Source organism: Festucalex cinctus, chromosome 2 (assembly GCF_051991245.1).
Source record: "Festucalex cinctus isolate MCC-2025b chromosome 2, RoL_Fcin_1.0, whole genome shotgun sequence".
NCBI classification, from domain to species: domain Eukaryota; kingdom Metazoa; phylum Chordata; class Actinopteri; order Syngnathiformes; family Syngnathidae; genus Festucalex; species Festucalex cinctus.
In genome coordinates this window covers 20142497-20159978 of record NC_135412.1, presented here as the reverse complement: position 1 = coordinate 20159978, position 17482 = coordinate 20142497, and the positions used below count along the sequence as shown (strand labels likewise).

Genomic DNA, 17482 nt, shown 5'->3' with positions numbered 1-17482 from the left:
ATGAGGTTTTTATTTTATTTTAATATTTGACTCAGGATCCTGTGATCCAGCACAATAATAGGCGTTTGATAGTTGTGCTGGTTCTGAGACTATCTTGATCATCAGCTAAAAAAAAAAATATCGATTTGGTTGATTAGATGACAGAAATTTTAATCAACCTTTCAACTCTTCCTCACCACATTAGCCAACAGTCTTTTTTTTTTATTCATAGGAGCATGTCATAGTTTTATTTTTTTGTTTTTAAACACAGAAGATAATAAATTTGGAAACTAACCTGCCTCACGAGTCACGTAAAAAGATAGGATCCATTTTAATGATCATCAAACTGATAAACTATTGGCTTGAGAGGTGAATTAAAAAAAATCCTAGAAGAATTCACACTGCACTCTAAAAATTGATTGGTTAAGAAAAAAAACAACAACTATCAATACAGTAGTTTAAGATCATATTGGCTTGATTAACCAATACATTGGTCAGACATTGACCATTCTGGATCGTTACGGGCATACCAATGTTATTGGTTAGCCAAACAACCAATGAAATTGCTTACAATAGAAAGTGAGTCTGGATAGATCACTTGGAAATATATTTATTGTATCAATTTATTGTATTCTAAGTGTATATATCTGAAATTCCCCTCTTCTGAAACGCAAGAGCCATGCTTGATGATGATGTCCCTCAGTTTTGATTAGCAAGACTGGACGTTTAGGTGACCTGAGTCAATTTTGAAAATAAATGCTTTACAATATTGGATGCATTTGTGGCAACAGTCCAACCTCAGTCAGTTGCTATATCCTTTTGTTGTGATATAGGCTCACAAGGAGTCAATGTAACTGGCATTGCTGTGGGAACGTCTAGTTTTATTAAAAAAAAAAAAAAAAAAAAAAAGGCCAGTTTGGTTGACTTTTTTTTTTTCCATTGACAAAACATGCTTGATAAAAATGTCTTCAGTTTGTCAAAAAGAATCCAACATCCTGACATCCCGGAGATACAGATAAACGGATTCATACTGCGTAACCACAGACAGATCTGGTGACCTCAACGACTTCAACACACTTCCGTAGTGGTGACGAAAGCGGGGAAATGAGGCATTTTACTGTGGTCTGGATATCTGATACTGTAAGCAGACCACAGACATAGAATTGACTTGTGCAATGTATCTATCATTCAAAAGCAACATATTTTTTTGCATATTTTACATCACGAGTCATGCTTGTGAATAGCTCTAGAAAAGGTGCAACTAAGTTTTACTTTTTGGTGATATTTAATGACATAGTTATGTTAGATTAGGGCTCTTCATGATTAGTAACATTACAATTACATGGGTACGTGCTAATATTTGAATATAGATAGCATTAATGTGTAAGTCAATTGTACCAAACGCATCTAAACATACAAGTGCAACATGATATTTCACCTTCTTGGGTTGCTTTACTTACTAAAGCCTCCGAAGCTCCCAAGAGAAAAGCCGTATAAGTTGATGGAGCAATATTGGGAAGGACACCATCATGAACAGGATATGTAGTACAGAAAATAAACGGATGGACATCAAAGGTGTACAATGTCACTGCAGACTGACCATCCTTGCTCTATTAATAACCAATTTGGAGTTAAAATGTTGTAGTTGAAGATTATTGTAAGAAGAGAAGCAATCATTTGGGGAAAAGAAACTTCATTATTATAAATTTGTTTGATGTGTATTTAGAATAAATAACGTGTTTGTTTACATATTCATAATGTCTTCCTTTCTCATACTACGCAAGTAATTTATGTCCCTAAAAAAATTTGTAATCGCTAATGTTTACTTTACAGGACTCAAAATGGCAGCCAAGCACTTTTTTTTTCTCTTCAGACAAGGCTATGGCCTGAAAAACAAAGCTCCTCGTCTCAGTACAACAGTTGCTAACTTGTTTGGTACTAAAATGCTATCAGATGATACAAAAGCAATATTTTTTTTATATTAGACATGGATTTGTCTGAAGCAAGTTTTTCAGGGGTGGCACGGTGGTTGACTGGTTAGCACGTCCGCCTCCCAGTACTGAGGACGCAAGATCGAGTCCAGGCTCCGGCCTTCCTGTGTGGAGTTTGCATGTTCTCCCCGTGCCTTAGTTGGTCTTCTCCGGGTACTCCGTTTTCCTCCCACATTCCAAAGATGTGCTTGGAAGGTTAATTGAATACTCTGGATTGTCCCTAGGTGTGATTGTGAGTGCAGTTCAGGGTGTCCCCCGCCTACTGCCCGAAGCCAGCTGGGATAGGCTCCAGCACCCCCGCGACCCTTGTGAGGAGTGAGAGGTTAAGAAAATGGATGGATCGAAGTTTTGCAGGACTTAAAAGTTGATAGGTTCCTCCCAAAAATGAATAGGACCTCTGACCTGAAAGAGATACAAGATGGATGGATGGATGGATGGATGGATGGATGGATCACAGACACAGAAGGTATTCAGTAGTCTTGTTCCGATACCGATACTGGTATCGGCAGAGGCCCCGATACTGCATTAAAACAATGGTATCGGTATCGGTGACGACTAACAAGTAACATGCCGATACCATTATTTCCAATGCTAAAAAAGGACTTTGGATGCAGAATCATGTGTCTTGCTCGTGCACGACGTTCACTGATGTGTGACATGTTCACTGCATGCCGATCTAAGATATCCTATTGGCCCTTGAATGCTCTGAACCAATGGCAGGACAGCTTTTTCATGGTGAGAAATAAAAACCTAAGGTATCGGTATGGTATCGGCATCGGCCGATACTGCAAAGCTGGGTATCGGAATCGATATCGGGAACCAAAAAACGGTATCGGAACAACACTAGTATTCATTTCATTGCAATTGTAAATGTATACACGGAAATACTACAGGTAAGAACAGTTTACACAATGCAGAAACTAAAGGAATGCTTCACTTGTGATTGAATTATATCATCAGTTTTTTGTCTTTTTAATGTTTTTTTTTGTGTACAGGACATTATAAGTAGTATGAAAGCTATAGTTATTAACTGCTAGAAATAATTTATATGTGTATCAATGGGTAAAATTAAACAAAATTTCACATTAAATATAATGACACTGTTAAAAGAGTGAAAAAGATTTCATTTACACAACTGTTATAAAAAAAAAAAATGATGAGGATCACTACATTGCTGTGCAAGAAATCTTGTAGTTAATTTGGGGCTGGCAATACCATTAGTATTGGTTCCAGATTCAATCTTACACCATGATGCATCTCTTTTGGTCAAACTTTTAAAGTAGAAGTTACAAGGCTTGCCCTCGTGAAGGCTGAAAGCAAATAATCAGAACTGAATACAGTAAAACAAAGAAGGTCTTCAAACATGAGGACTCAAGGATGCTACAACTACAAAATCATTTAGTTTTGGAAAAACTACAACATCATTTGATAAGTGATCTACCATAAAGAATAGGCAGGAGGCTTCAGTTCCTTCTGAAACATGTGCTAATAGGAAGGCGTTTAGTCCAATCATTATTTCATTGAGTCTGTATTTCTGTGCCAATTCAAGATATTTCAAATGCAAATTATGTGTCCCTCTGTCAGATGCCGTTGGCCTTATTAAGTGAAGAGCTGCTCTTTTGTTTAACACCCATGTCCGCCATTATGGCTTGCTCAACAGCATCTGTCAAAGACAACTTGTCCTCTGCTTCATTTTCTCTGTGATAGAAGTAGTTGAAATTGGAGACAATGACAGGAACAGGCAGCGCAATGGTCAGTACACCTGCAATGGCGCACAAGGTTCCGACCATTTTGCCCCCGAGGGTGATGGGACACATGTCCCCATAACCAACTGTAGTCATGGTCACCACTGCCCACCAGAAGCCATCGGGGATGCTGACAAACTGCGTGTTCGGCTCGTCGACCTCGGCAAAGTAGATAGCGCTGGAGAAAAGGATAACTCCAATAAACAGGAAAAAGATGAGTAGGCCAAGTTCTCTCATGCTGGCCTTGAGGGTCTGTCCCAAGATTTGTAGCCCCTTGGAGTGGCGTGACAGTTTAAAAATACGAAACACCCTGACCAGACGTATAATGCGAAGAATGGCCAAAGACATATTCTGTCCGGAGCTCTCTTCCCGCTTTGTGACCAGTTCCGTCACCACAGTGACAAAATAAGGGATGATGGATATGATATCAATAATGTTCATAAGATTATGGAAAAATTCTGTCTTGCTCGGGCACACCAAAAATCTTATACATAGTTCAAAGAAGAACCAGGCAATGCAGGCGGTCTCAATCATGAAGAAGGGATCCGAGAAAGCTGGCGGCAGTACACCAAGTGGATCCACAGAGCTGTAAACTCCAGACAGGTTGGCAGGCTTTACGGCCGTCAGCACAACAATGTCAGTGTCGTCTCTGAATTCTGGCAGTGTTTCCATGCAGAAAATAATGATGGATATGACGATGACAAGCACGGACACGAGCGCAACACATCGAGCTGCGTTGGAGCTCTCTGGATACTCGAGCAGCAGCCAGAATTGTCTGGAGATATCATTAGTAGGTAGTGGTATCTCAACATCCCGTAGGAATCCTTCCTCATCTCGAAACTGCTCCATGGCTTCATTTCCAAGCTCGTAAAATACGATTTCATCAGCAAACACATCCAGAGGAACATTTGCCGGGCGTCTGACCTTGCCCCCAGACTGGTAGTAATACAAAATCCCATCGAAGCTGGGTCGATTTCGATCAAAGAAGTATTCATTCCTCATTGGATCAAAGTATTCCATCCTCTTCTGAGGGTCTCCCAGTAGAGTATCAGGAAACTGGTCTAATGTTTTGAGCTGAGTCTCGAAGCGAAGACCGGCGATGTTAATGATGACTTTTTGGTCTCCGTCGTCCAGCCCTCTTTTATCGGAAAAAAGGTCCTCGCAACACTCCTTAGCAAGTTGGCTGAAGATTGCCTCGCTTTCCTTGGTGCCTTCGCTGCTTAGGAGCAGCTTCCAGTTGGTGATCATACTAGAGCGACTACTTCTGCCCTCAGTTAGCATTGGCGAGTGAGGTACTTCCAGTGTGTGTACGAATGGGAGTGGTGTTGATGATGTGGATTCCCACATGCACGAAGGAACCGAACTGTTGTGAGACGGAGTGCGGGTGGCAAATTGTGGTGCCCGCAGTCGATAGTTGCCACCCGGTGTGTCGTGCTCTGCGGGTATGTCCACAGTAAGAGCAGTGGTCTCATCCGCATAAGCGTCCTCATCCTCAGGGATGTCGTCGAGCTCGTCCAGGCTTCCAAAGTCTACCAGGGCCATGTCCATGGCTCCAGTTCAGCCGAAGCAGACCAACAGCGCCCAGGATAAAATAACCATAAATGGCTAGATGAGCGGCTCAGTCAGCTGGGAGCAACTCACTTGCAGTCAGACAGCCGTCTTTTTTTCTCTTCCACACCTGCGGAAAGAACGACACAAAAAAGTTAGCCAGTTTAACTCATTGACTGCCATTGACGGAAAAAGACATCAAATAATGCATTTTTGCTGGGCTGGCAGTGAATGTGTTAAACAATGTGCCAATATATTTTGTGATTATATTGCAGCCTCCTTTTTTCCTTTTTTTTTTTTTCAGGCAAATGTTGCTTAAAAATCCATCAATTTTGGTTACATCTCATCTTAAGTCATTGACTGCCATTGACGGAAAAAGATGTCAAATAATACATTTTTGCTGGGCTGGCAGTGAATGTGTTAATATAGTAATGATATCATAACTATTTGAAACCACTCAGCAAACGCAAGATATATCAATCCATCCATCCATTTTCTTGACCACTTATTCCTCACAAGGCTCGCGGGGGGTGCTGGAGCCTATCTCAGTTGGCTTTGGGCAGTAGGCGGGGTACACCCTGAACTGGTTGCCAGCCAATCGCAGGGCACACAGAGACGAACAACCATCCACACTCACAATCGCACCTAGGAGCTCCCAATTAACCTGCCATGCATGTCTTTGGAATGTGGGAGGAGACCGGAGTACCCGGAGAAGACCCACTCAGGCACGGGGAGAACATGCAAACTCCACCCAGGAAGGCCGGAGCCTGGACTCGAACCGGAGTCCTCAGAACTGGGAGGCGGACGTGCTAACCAGTCAAACACCGCGTCGCTGGCAAGCTATATTCGAGGTAAAATGTGAAAAGAGAGGAGGGAAGTTGAAAGATTAGTCAGGTTTCCATCCAAATGTTTAAAAAAAAATTTAAGAGAATTTTGTGAAAATGCATGAAACGGACATGCGACTTATGCCCGTTTCCATCCGTTCTTATGCGAATTTACGCCGCGAGATGACGTTGTAGTGAGCGGTACATAATTCACCCACGGAACTCTGGGCGAATGAGGAGTTCCGGGTGGGTATGTTGGGTTTGATGGACTGAATGGGAGTCGTTGTCTTGTTGGCTTTCCCCACGCATGTAAGTGAAGTATATCGTTACACTGAGAGCTGATGTCAATAAATCTAAAATTGCATTCATGTTTTTTTTCTGTAATCAATTATAAAAAGAATCATGTTTCTTCTTCTCCCCAAATCTTACTTTATCATCCGCCGTTTATTGTGACTAAAAACATACGTGTGATGTAGTATCGGTCAAAACATGCGACATATATCCGTCCTTGTAGTCGCTTATTTGCAAAAGCTGTTTCCATAGCCAAAATGCGAGTTTTCCTTTTTCGATACGCTTCAAATTCCACCCCCTCCAAGCGTAAAAACTTATTTTGCCTTTTTATTTATTTATTTATTTATTTATTTATTTATTTATTTATTTATTTATTTATTTGTTTATTTATTTTTTCGAATTTCTAGCGTTTCTATTCAGTTTCTTTTACACAATTCTTGAATTCATTTTTTGTTTTTTGTTTTTTTATTTACTTAGTTTTAATTAGTTTTCAGGGCAGCTATGTTAGTCTTTATTAATTATTATTATTAATAATAATTAATAATTTATTTTAGTTTAGTTTTAGTTAGATTTCGCATTAGTTTTTGTTTTTAAAACATGTGTATAACTTTTGCGCAATATCTAATAAATCCATCCATCCATTTTCTTGACCGCTTATTCCTCACAATGGTCACGGGGGATGCTGGAGCCTATCTCAGCTGGCTTTGGGCATTAGGCGGGGTACACCCTGGACTGTTGCCAGCCAATCGCAGTATATAATAAATACCATGATAAAATGAAAAAGAAACACCCTTCTTAGCATTGTGTTTCGGCTGAATTCAATGAAAAGGCAGGCAAGGCGAGCTATTGGAGCCAAAAGTCAAACACACAAAATTGTCACCTTGGAGCGACGTCATCTGAAGGAGCTTTTCTATTGGCTGCTGCTAGATGATGTCATTTCTGTGCGGCACACTGTCAAACGTCCTTATTCTGGTTAATATTGAAGTAAATATACTTAAATCACATTTAAAATCAACCCCAAAGGCTCATGTATTAAATGAATAACCAACGATGAAAACTAAAGGACATTTTCACTATAATTGTAGTCAGTTTTTGTTAGTTTTGTAAATGTAAAATGTATTTTCAGTTAGTTTTTGTTTTTGAAAAAGCATTTTTTGTTTTTATTTTATTTCGTTAATGAAAATGTTTTTTGAAATTTAGTTTTAGTTATTTAGTTAGCTTTAGTTAGCTAAAATAACCTTGCTTCCATCTCTCTGTTAGCCTGTCGACGGATGCCCATCTTTTCGGTGAAGTTCCCTGCTTTTTTGGCGAGGGCTTCATGACGCAAAGCCTCAAAAATACACTGAATGAGAAGGACAGTCTGCACAAAAATAGTCCTCAGGGCAACAACGCAGTGCGTGTGTGTCTCTTTGAACAAAGTAATTGTGACTATTTTAGAGCAGCCAATGAATGTTGTTTGCCAAACTCTATTGATATGAATGAATCATCAACATTAAGCATCTGACCTCTTACGAAATATGGTCTTTCAAACGCTTTCTGTTCTTGTGGGCCTACAGCGACGTTTTGCAGAAGGCACAAAGACACCATACTGCAACGTGTGAACTCTCTGCTGATCATAGTTGAATGGAATTGTCATAATTCTTATGACAACAAGCTCACTTACCAACAAGGACGAGGTCATGCCAAACAAAAGTGACCATAAAATCGCTAATGTATTTTTTATTTGAACTATAAACGCAACAATTTTGTTTTTGCTCTAATTTTGTATGAGATTAACTCCAAGATCTAAAACTACATCCTCATAAACAATATCACAATTTCTCTCAAATATTGTTCACAAACCAGTCTAAATCTGTGATAGTGAGCACTTTTTCTTTGCTGAGATAATCCACACCTCACAGGTGTGCCATATCAAGATGTTGATTAGACACCACGATTAGTGCACAGGTGTGCCTTACAATGCTTACAAGTGCTCACAATCAAAGGCCACTCTGAAAGGCGCAGTTTTGTTTTATTGTGAGCACTCGGGAAAACCAGTCAGTACTGACTGGATTTATAAAGGAGCCTTCAATCAGCCTTCCAATCTTCCATCATTTTAAGCAGGACTTTTCTTGGCAACTGTTGCACTTATGAATGATCAAATGATCAGATTGCAGGATGCACAAATCACAGTGGCATACCACTTTGTTCACACACTGTATGGCATGCAAGGAAGGTGACTTTACATTGTAACAAGAGTGTGCCCGAACATCCTCTGCAGACTTGTTGTCAACCGTCTTTAATCGCTCTGTCGTTATCTATTTGTCACCCTCAGGTTAAAATCGGCCCCCTGCTTAAATAAAATAATGTCAGTGTGATAAGTGGTTTAAAATTCACCTGTGAGATGCCAGTGTTTGTGAATCACAAGAATTACACGAACGGAAAATGAGAAACGTGACATAGTTGTTTAGAAGTTGTTTGGCATGCAATAAAGCAGATTGTAACCGGGAGGAGAATTTCATTGTAAAGAAAACATGCATGACCTTGAACTTGTGGCGGGACAGCTTAAAACAGAGGTGTCACATGGGGCCCATGTGAACACACGCCTGGCGCTCTGTCTATTCCTGCCATTCTAATAATACACAAGATTGAGGGAGAACGCCACGAGATGCGCCGCATGTGATGCTGATGTACATGTACAGGACGAGGGCACGGGGAATGAGATATTGCATGTAGCATCAGAAATATGCTATGGCAAGCTGCTCTGTGAAACATCACATTTGAGTGCGCTAACCCCTGTGACTTCACCAGATGTGTGTAAACATGAACAGATGTTCAGCCATATCGAGTTTAGCTTCAAACCAACTCTTCCATAGTAGGGCAGATCATGTGTCCAAAATGTCAACTTGTTACCTATAGTTATAGTCCATACAGTAAATTGAGTGGATTAGTGGACAGGAATTTTTTATTTTTATTTTTTGAAGTATTCATAGCTACAACAAATAACAGATGGAAAACAAGGACGTCTCTGACATACATTTTCTGATGACACTAAATACAAATATTAATGCACTTGGTTGAGATTTTATGTGTTGAAAAAGTGAATTCTGCTGGGAACTCATTTTGGCGTTTGCATTCATGGACAAAGTACATTTTGGTCATTATCATATCCTCAGTAATGGCTGAAGAGGTAAAATAATCTATCAGCTGTCAAATGACCTTGTGCATTGTCCACTCAATGTTTTGATTTGGTGGCAGCGTGTCTTTGGTGGTTCGAGGGCATTAGTTGGTAGAGGTGATATTTTTGGACACGATTTTTGGGATTAATGCAGGCTGGGCAGCACAGTGCCATAAGCCGAGGGATCTCTTGTATCAGATCAACACAGATGCCAGCTCGCTGTCATAGATAGGCAGACAGGCGCAAAAAGTAGCACCCGCAGGCTTGCACATGGGTTACAAACATGATTCATACTTTGAAGCATGTGCACTGCATGTGGAAAATAAACACAATAAAATGTGTGTTGACCACAAGTTTAATTAATTAATTCCATGACAACGCTTGTATCGCTACCTATTTAAATTGGAGGTGTCAAATGATTACATTTTTCATCAGATTAATCACATTTTAGAATTTTGATTAATCACTGAATTAAAAAGGCTTTTTATCAACAATTTTTGCCCACTAAATTTGAAGAGCACCTGTCATGTGTAAATTCTTTCGACATTTAATGTGAGGACATCTTCAACATTTTTTGATCCACTGCACGCTTTCATCCTCCACTTTTTCTAATAAGTTAATTACTTGCCTAACTTAAAATGAAAAAAAAAAAAAACTAGAACAAATTTTCTGAATGTCATTATCAAACATTTATTAATTGTCGGCTTTAAAGCTGGTGTGTCAAACTCGTGTTAGCTCAGGAGCCACATGGAGGAAAATATATTACCAAGTGGGCTGGATCAGTAAAATCTGAGGGATGTAAAAATAATGGCAATATCATGATATCGCGATATCAAGACTAGGGATGTTACGATATCCAAACATCACGAAACGATATATACACAATATGAAGATCACGATACGATAATTATCACGATATTGTGGGGAAGTTGGCGATTTAAAAAAAAGGTCACAATATTGTAAAAAAAACCTCACACACACCCACACAACATTGTTCTTTTGTACAATACAGCAAAATATAAAATTATAAATATTACATATTATAATATATAAATATATATTGAGGCACTTACTTGCTAATGCAAACACATTGAGTTCATACACATATTGACTTGCTTCAGAAGCATATTGCTATTCATCTGACCATTAGTGTGGATTTGAAACATCGAAGGGCCAAAACATACCTTTTGAAAATTCAACAAATGCACAAATGGAAATCAACCCAACTTTTTTTCAACAGATGTTCTGATTTTAATATCGTGACATGACGACGACGATTTATTGTGGCAGTTTTAATATTTGCGATATCATGACATTGCCGGTATCGTTACATCCGTAATTAAGGCTGCCACAATATCATCGTCATCATGTCACAATATTAAAAGCAGCCCATCTTTAAAAAAAAAAAAAGAAAGTCAGGTTGATTTCCATTGTGCAATTCTAGCTCCCTCTGATGGCAATATGGCTTTTTTTTTTTTTTTGTGCAATGTCCATAAGGCAGGTTTTGGCCCTTCTATGATTAAAATCCTCGCTATTGGTCAGATGAAGAGGAACGTAATATGCTTGTGAACCGAGTCACTATGCGGAGGAATACAATGTGCAGCCATGAGCAAGTAAGTGACTCAATATTAAGACTTATTCAAGATTGTAGGTTGTTTGCATTGCTGTAATGTACAAAAGCACAATATTGTAGGTTTTTTTTGTGTGAAGGCTGGTTTTAGTATAAGCTTTTTTTTTTTTTTTTTTTAACAATATTTGACCTTTTTTGGAATCGCCAACCTCCCCACAATATCATGATAATTATCGTGACCTTAATATCGTGATAATATTATATCATGATGTTTGGATATCGTTACATCCCTCGTAAAATTATTGTGTAATTTTATTTTTTTATTTTTTTAAATTGCCGTCAATTGTACGAAGTGAAGGGCTGACTAGTGCCTCCTCCATAATAGCATGCATTTTCTGTCTTTCAACTTCCCTCCTCTCTTTTCACATTTTAGCTCAAATATAGCTTGCCGGCGACGCGCTGGTTGACTGGTTAGCACGTCCGCCTCCCAGTTCTGAGGACTCCGGTTCGAGTCCAGGCTCCGGCCTTCCTGGATGGAGTTTGCATGTTCTCCCCGTGCCTGCGTGGGTCTTCTCCGGGTACTACGGTCTCCTCCCACATTCCAAAGACATGCATGGCAGGTTAATTGGGCGCTCCGAATTGTCCTTATAGGTGTGGATGCGTGTTCGTCTCCGTGTGCCCTGCGATTGGCTGGCAACCAGTCCAGGGTATCCCCCGCCTACTGCCCAAAGCTAGCTGGGATAGGCTCCAGCAACCCTTGTGAGGAATAAGCGGTCAAGAAAATGGATGGATGTACGAAGAAGAATAACCTATTATGGTCTTAATAAGTCAAAATATACAAAGAATAAGTTTTCTACTTCTTACTACTCCATTTTGTACTTGTAAACCGTGCCAAATGATGGCAATTTATATTTTATTATATGAAATCTTTTTTTTTTTACTTTCTATACCAATATTTTCTGTTGTATGTTCAACAAAAATCAAACAAACAAACAAACATGTAACTTCATGTTAATACTTGTTTGTCCTATTATGTGTTCTTTGATTGACTGGCGACCAATCCAGCATGTTCCTGGATAATATACGGCACCTCACTGCTTTCTCCGTATCCATTCACATGTGTGGAGCACATGTGTTGTTTATGCGCAGTCCCTGCGAGGCATTTATAAGGTGCAAGTTGACAAGGGTGTGTCAGCAGGCCCCAGGCCAAGTTCCTGTGCACAGCAGCTGGGTCCAAAATCCGTCTTTGGCCTTTTCACACATGTACGCACACGCACACACTTTACGCAGAACCAACAGCCTGAAAAAAAACAAAATCCCTTCCTAATTAATTAAAAACTTCCTGTAAAAACAAAACAAAAAAACAAAAAAACTGCAACAGTAGGGAGCCTATTTCGGTTATATCATGTCTTCTAATGACTCCTTTGCCAATCATATATCTGTGAAAGAGTTGAACTAAAGGAGTCATTGATGGTGTAATGATTAATGGGTCCGACTTACATTCAGGCCGAGTTTTTCAATTTCCCCTAAGTAACAAGTGTGAATGTGTGTGAATGGTTCCCTGTCTATGTCAGGGTTATAGTAGTTCTGGATGTATCATTATATTTACTTTTTAGTTAATTTTGAATTTTGTTTTATTCATTGACTTTTAATTTGTCCTTAGAGCAGGTTTTTATTGTTTGAAAATGCTTCATTTTAGTTTAGCTTTTGTGTTATTTTTTGTTTTTTATACGTAATGTATGTGGAGTATTTGTCGAGCGTACGATACAATAATGGGTCATTAAGTATTGTGTAATAAAGTAAAGCCAACTAATTCTCAAACGACTGTTTGACCTTCTTTCTTCTGCATGGATGTAGTGCAGTACCAAAAATAAATATATTTACAAACGAAGCCCTAAATGAATCTCTATATGATATTATTGACAAAAAATAAACGCGTTATTCTGGATGCACTTCTCTTACCCCCACCTAACACAACTACACAGCCGCCCCCCCTGCCCCTCCCCTCCTCCAAAGCAGATTAAGCCGGTCTCATTTACAGAAATGCTACATTATTTTCCAGAAGTCCACTTTTTATGCCAGACAGGGAAAATATAGCCATCTGGGCGGGCTATTACACAAATCCCAGGTGGCCTACAATCATATAAAGTAGCCAGACGTACAAACAACACCCCCCCCACACACACACACGGCTGCACCCCCCACACACACACACACCCCCGCACACACCCACACACACGGACACAAGGACGCGAACATCCTTTAACTCTCCTATTTTCATTTATGCCTGGCATGTGCATTGCGGGTCAAAACAGGCACATCTTCATTTTTATGCAGGTCTAGTCTACAGTGTTTGTCTCACACATATATCTCCCAACCTTGTTTCTCTGCCTTTGGGTCCATCCATCACATCCTCCTCGCTCCACTCATGACAAAAAAACAAACAAAAAAAACACACATTTTGCCACTTGCTGCCGACTGAAAATGACATCACAGATACTCAAAGCTTAGAGGGATACGTGACTCATTGAGCCATTTTCAGCAGTAAAAAGTTAATATTTTGTCTGAATGAATTTGTTAACATTATTTTTCTTGTACAATTAATACTTTAAAAAACTATTTTTTTTTCCCACTAGCTGTTGAGTGAAGATGACATCACCTGTGCTGAGGAAGCAGGTAACGACCAATCATGGCTCACCCGTTTTTTGAGTTTGGTCAGCAAACTGAGCTGTGATTGGTCGCTACCTGCTTCCTCGACACGGATTATGTCATCTTCAGCCGACAGCAAGTGGGAAAACGAGTTTTTAAAAGGTATTAATTGTACATGGAAAAATAATGAGGTTATCAAATTTATTCTGGACAAATTATTAACGTTTTACTGCTGAAAATGGCTCAAAGAGTCAAGTAGCCCTTTAGGTAACAACCAATCACGGCTCACCTGCTTTCTGTATTTGGTCATGTGATGTTAGGAAACTGAGCCATGATTGGTCGTTACCTGCACCTCTGAGGACATGTGGTATCATTTTCAGTTGACATCAAGTTGTAAAATGTGTTTTTAAATGTATTGATTGTACATATAAAATAGTGAATGAATCAAATTAATTATAGACAAAATATTAACTTTTTACTGCTGAAAATGGCTAATTGAGTCAAGTATCCCTTTAACAGTAATTAAAACACAAGGGCTTTTACTTTATCATTGTTTTCATGATGTCACTTCCACTTGAGTACTGTACAATCGGAGTGTCCTCTAAAAAGAAAACCCAATTAATTTTGAGGGCGCAGTAACTCAATTGGTAATTTAAAAGTCAGATTTTTTTTTACCCTTCGTACTTGACCTTTACCCTGACGAAGTGGAAATTGCAGCTGCATCCATTAGGCACTAGAATAGATCCAAGCAGTCACCCTGGATTCCAATAATTAGCCCCAAGTCTATGTTACTGAATACTGTAGTTTTGGAGGAGCTAATTTGTGTACCTCAAGGCAAAGTATAATCTACGCTTATTGAGCAGTATCAAGAGGGTGTAGTGTAACTATTTGTACCTACACCAAAAACACCCAATGAGATTGTGATATATATGTTGTGAAGTAACATGTAAAATGCACAAAAGATCGAACTAATGATGAAATATCAATAAAGTGACACTTCAGTCAAGTGTAATGTCTAGTTGCACAGTAAAATTCAGAGTTAATTTATACCATTAGTAAAAGAACCATATTGGGTAAATTAAGTGGGGGTTCAAAATGAACCTGAGATGAATATTAATGACAAAACATCCAATAACAACAGTCCAATATATAGGGATATATCTTTATGATAGATAAAATACTATTACTAAGTTATAATTATAAACTTGCTAAAAAAAAATAAAAAAAATCACAAAATCAAGATGAGCAAATGAGAATAAAGGTAGATAATATTTCTGAAAATCCATTGCAATTCAAATATATTTTGGTCACACATCACATTGTGGTTAGTTAATTGGTTGTGCGTGAAACTGTGACGTCATCCCCTTTTTTTTTTTTTTTTTATTTTATTAAAGTTGCTGTTAAAAGTATTACACACTGTACTCAGTCACACACAGTTGCTTGCACCTGTCACACAAATTGCGTGTAAGGATGGAAATGTCACAATCGTACCTTACCTCAGTTTCCACGGGGACCTTTAAAAGCTCCTCGACCCAGTTAGCATAGGTCCCGCTCTCCTGGCTTTCCGGGCCGAACCGGAGGCATGTTGAGTGCACACTGGACCCAGCCCGCACATCCGCAGCTTGCATTGTTGCACCAGCGGCACAACTGCACCCCCCGCGGGCAGGTGGAGGTCACACTGGGGCCAGATGTCGGAGTGACATAACGACAACATAATGACGTTTTATTTGGCCAATTCCCTGCTTGTCTTCGTCCACATTAAAAAAATAAATAAATAAAACAGAGAGAGAGAGAGAGAGAGAGAGAGAGAGAGAGAGCGACTGGGGTGGAGGGTCTCGAAAGGGCGTGAGAGGGAGAGGGAGAGACTAAGGAGATTTAAAAAAAAAAAAAAAAAAAAAAAAGGTTGTTTCCTAACCTCTGTCATAAGCTGCCTCATGCTCTCTTGGCTGCACTCCACCATGATAGCTCTCTCTCATTCTCATATCTGATTAAGGCAAAACAAAATCAAATAAAAATCGGCATACCTGACATAGGGGAAAAAATATATAAATTGTGGCCAAAATATAACATGCACACAAATATTTGTCGTTTAATATTGTTGCCATGAAGAGGGTGAAAGAGTGATTGCGAAACAAGTTAAATGCCCTGAATAAAGATTTCGCCCTTTTTATCACTGTCGTTCGTACAAATGTGTGACGAAAAGTCAGTCAAAACAAAATTGTTGCGTAAGGTGAGCTGCTTGGAAGTGAGACACAACGTCGGCTGAATTGACTTGAAATTAGATATGATGAAATTCAGGCGGAAGTGTAAATTTAACTCCCATAGTGTTAAATTTAACACTTTCCCTGAGTTTGTATAGTTCTCACTAGTTACCGAGTTAAATTTCAACATGCTTCAAAAATTCACGCCTTCCGGGGTATTTATCGCCCGATTCCACATTACTTACAGTACTCGCACAATTTAATGTTAAATATCAACTTTTCCCCCATTCTTTGCCGAGAAACAACACCCACATAATACTTCCGGTTTACACCGTTCAAATTTCAACTTGCTTCGAAAATTCACGCCTCCCGGGGTATATATCGTCCGGTTCCACATCACTTACATATTTACACAATTTAACGTTTAATATAAACTTTCCCCATTCATTTTCAATGGGTCAGACACTGAACTTTTTTTCTAAGTGTCACTTTCCTCGCCCACTTCCATACATATAACTCATCATTACCAGGTGTGATACTGCTCGGTGGCACAGTTGGTAAAGGCCATGGCTGCTACTGTTATATGAGAGGCAACGGGTGGCTATGCAGGTTAATTGTGCCTTCTGCCATTTGGTGGAACACCATTTCATCATTCTTCCTTGTCATGGTAGGTCGTTGGCATAGATAGAAGAACAAAGATATGGTTTTGAGTGAACCTGTCTAATTTCCGGCTGCACATCAAATGAACTTATATGGCCCGGTACCACATTTCATTTCTAGCACTTTTCAGAGAGCTCAAGGACATTGACTATTTGCAGGGCAGCACAGTGTTTGGGAAATTCTGACAGTGCGCTATCCAGAAAATCTGAAAGGTCAAAAAGAGGCAACCCTGCAATTAAAATGCACAAAAAGGCTCTTGGACAATAAATAAATAAATGAATAAATACATAAATAAATCATATCAAATAAACAGACAAACAAAAGCTATAACAAAAAGTCCTACAAAATAAGACTTAAACTAATGGTTGGAACGAGTCCATGTAACACTTGTTGAAAGTTATCCACTGAGATTAGAAGGTTTACACCCTTTATGTGTCTATAAGGTACATTCACTTAATTGGGAAGTGTCATATTATCACAATTGTGCCATGTGTGAAGCCAGGAAATTTCCTGGCCATGCAGCGTCACAAGGACGGCACAAGAGTGAGGAGATGCTGCTCTCTGCTGGAGTTTGTTGGGGCCTCACCCACATTGTGATGACTCTGAAGCCCAAACTTTTTTTGCCCTCCAAGGGCTGCAGACAGAAATGGATGCAAGGGTTACGTTGACATTGTTCAACTTTTATTTATTAAGCAGACTAAAAACAATCGATCCAGCAATTTCACAAATTAGACATGAGAGAAGAAAGTGGAGGAAACCAGTTTTGCTTTTAAAACGGAATTGTTTTTATTCACCAGATTTTAGTCACAAATGGTTTGTTTGCATTTCCAGAAAAGCTCCAAATACTGTACATTAAACCCAATTTAG

At 39.3% G+C, this 17482-nt stretch overlaps 2 protein-coding genes across 3 annotated transcripts in view; both read right to left on the bottom strand.

Annotated features, from left to right (window-relative positions):
* LOC144014067 (uncharacterized) overlaps window positions 1–17482 on the bottom strand; it is a 491860-nt gene that overhangs the window by 79191 nt on the left and 395187 nt on the right. The gene's annotated exons all lie outside the window — the stretch shown is intronic.
* Window positions 1143–15486, bottom strand: kcna10a (potassium voltage-gated channel, shaker-related subfamily, member 10a). 2 transcript variants are annotated; one of them, XM_077513566.1, is made up of 2 exons: window positions 15246–15486; window positions 1143–5393 (listed from the first exon to the last, which is right to left on the bottom strand). In XM_077513566.1, exon 2 carries the CDS (start codon window positions 5261–5263, stop codon window positions 3551–3553), a length of 1713 nt encoding a protein of 570 aa, XP_077369692.1. In that variant the 5' UTR covers window positions 5264–5393; window positions 15246–15486; the 3' UTR covers window positions 1143–3550. The 2 variants fall into 2 exon arrangements, with proteins under 2 accessions (XP_077369692.1, XP_077369691.1); XM_077513565.1 differs by having other exon boundaries at window positions 15251–15486.

Coding starts and splice junctions, on each gene's coding strand:
- kcna10a (XM_077513566.1), bottom strand. CDS start 5,263: ATGGACATGGCCCTGGTAGACTTTGGAAGCCTGGACGAGCTCGACGAC.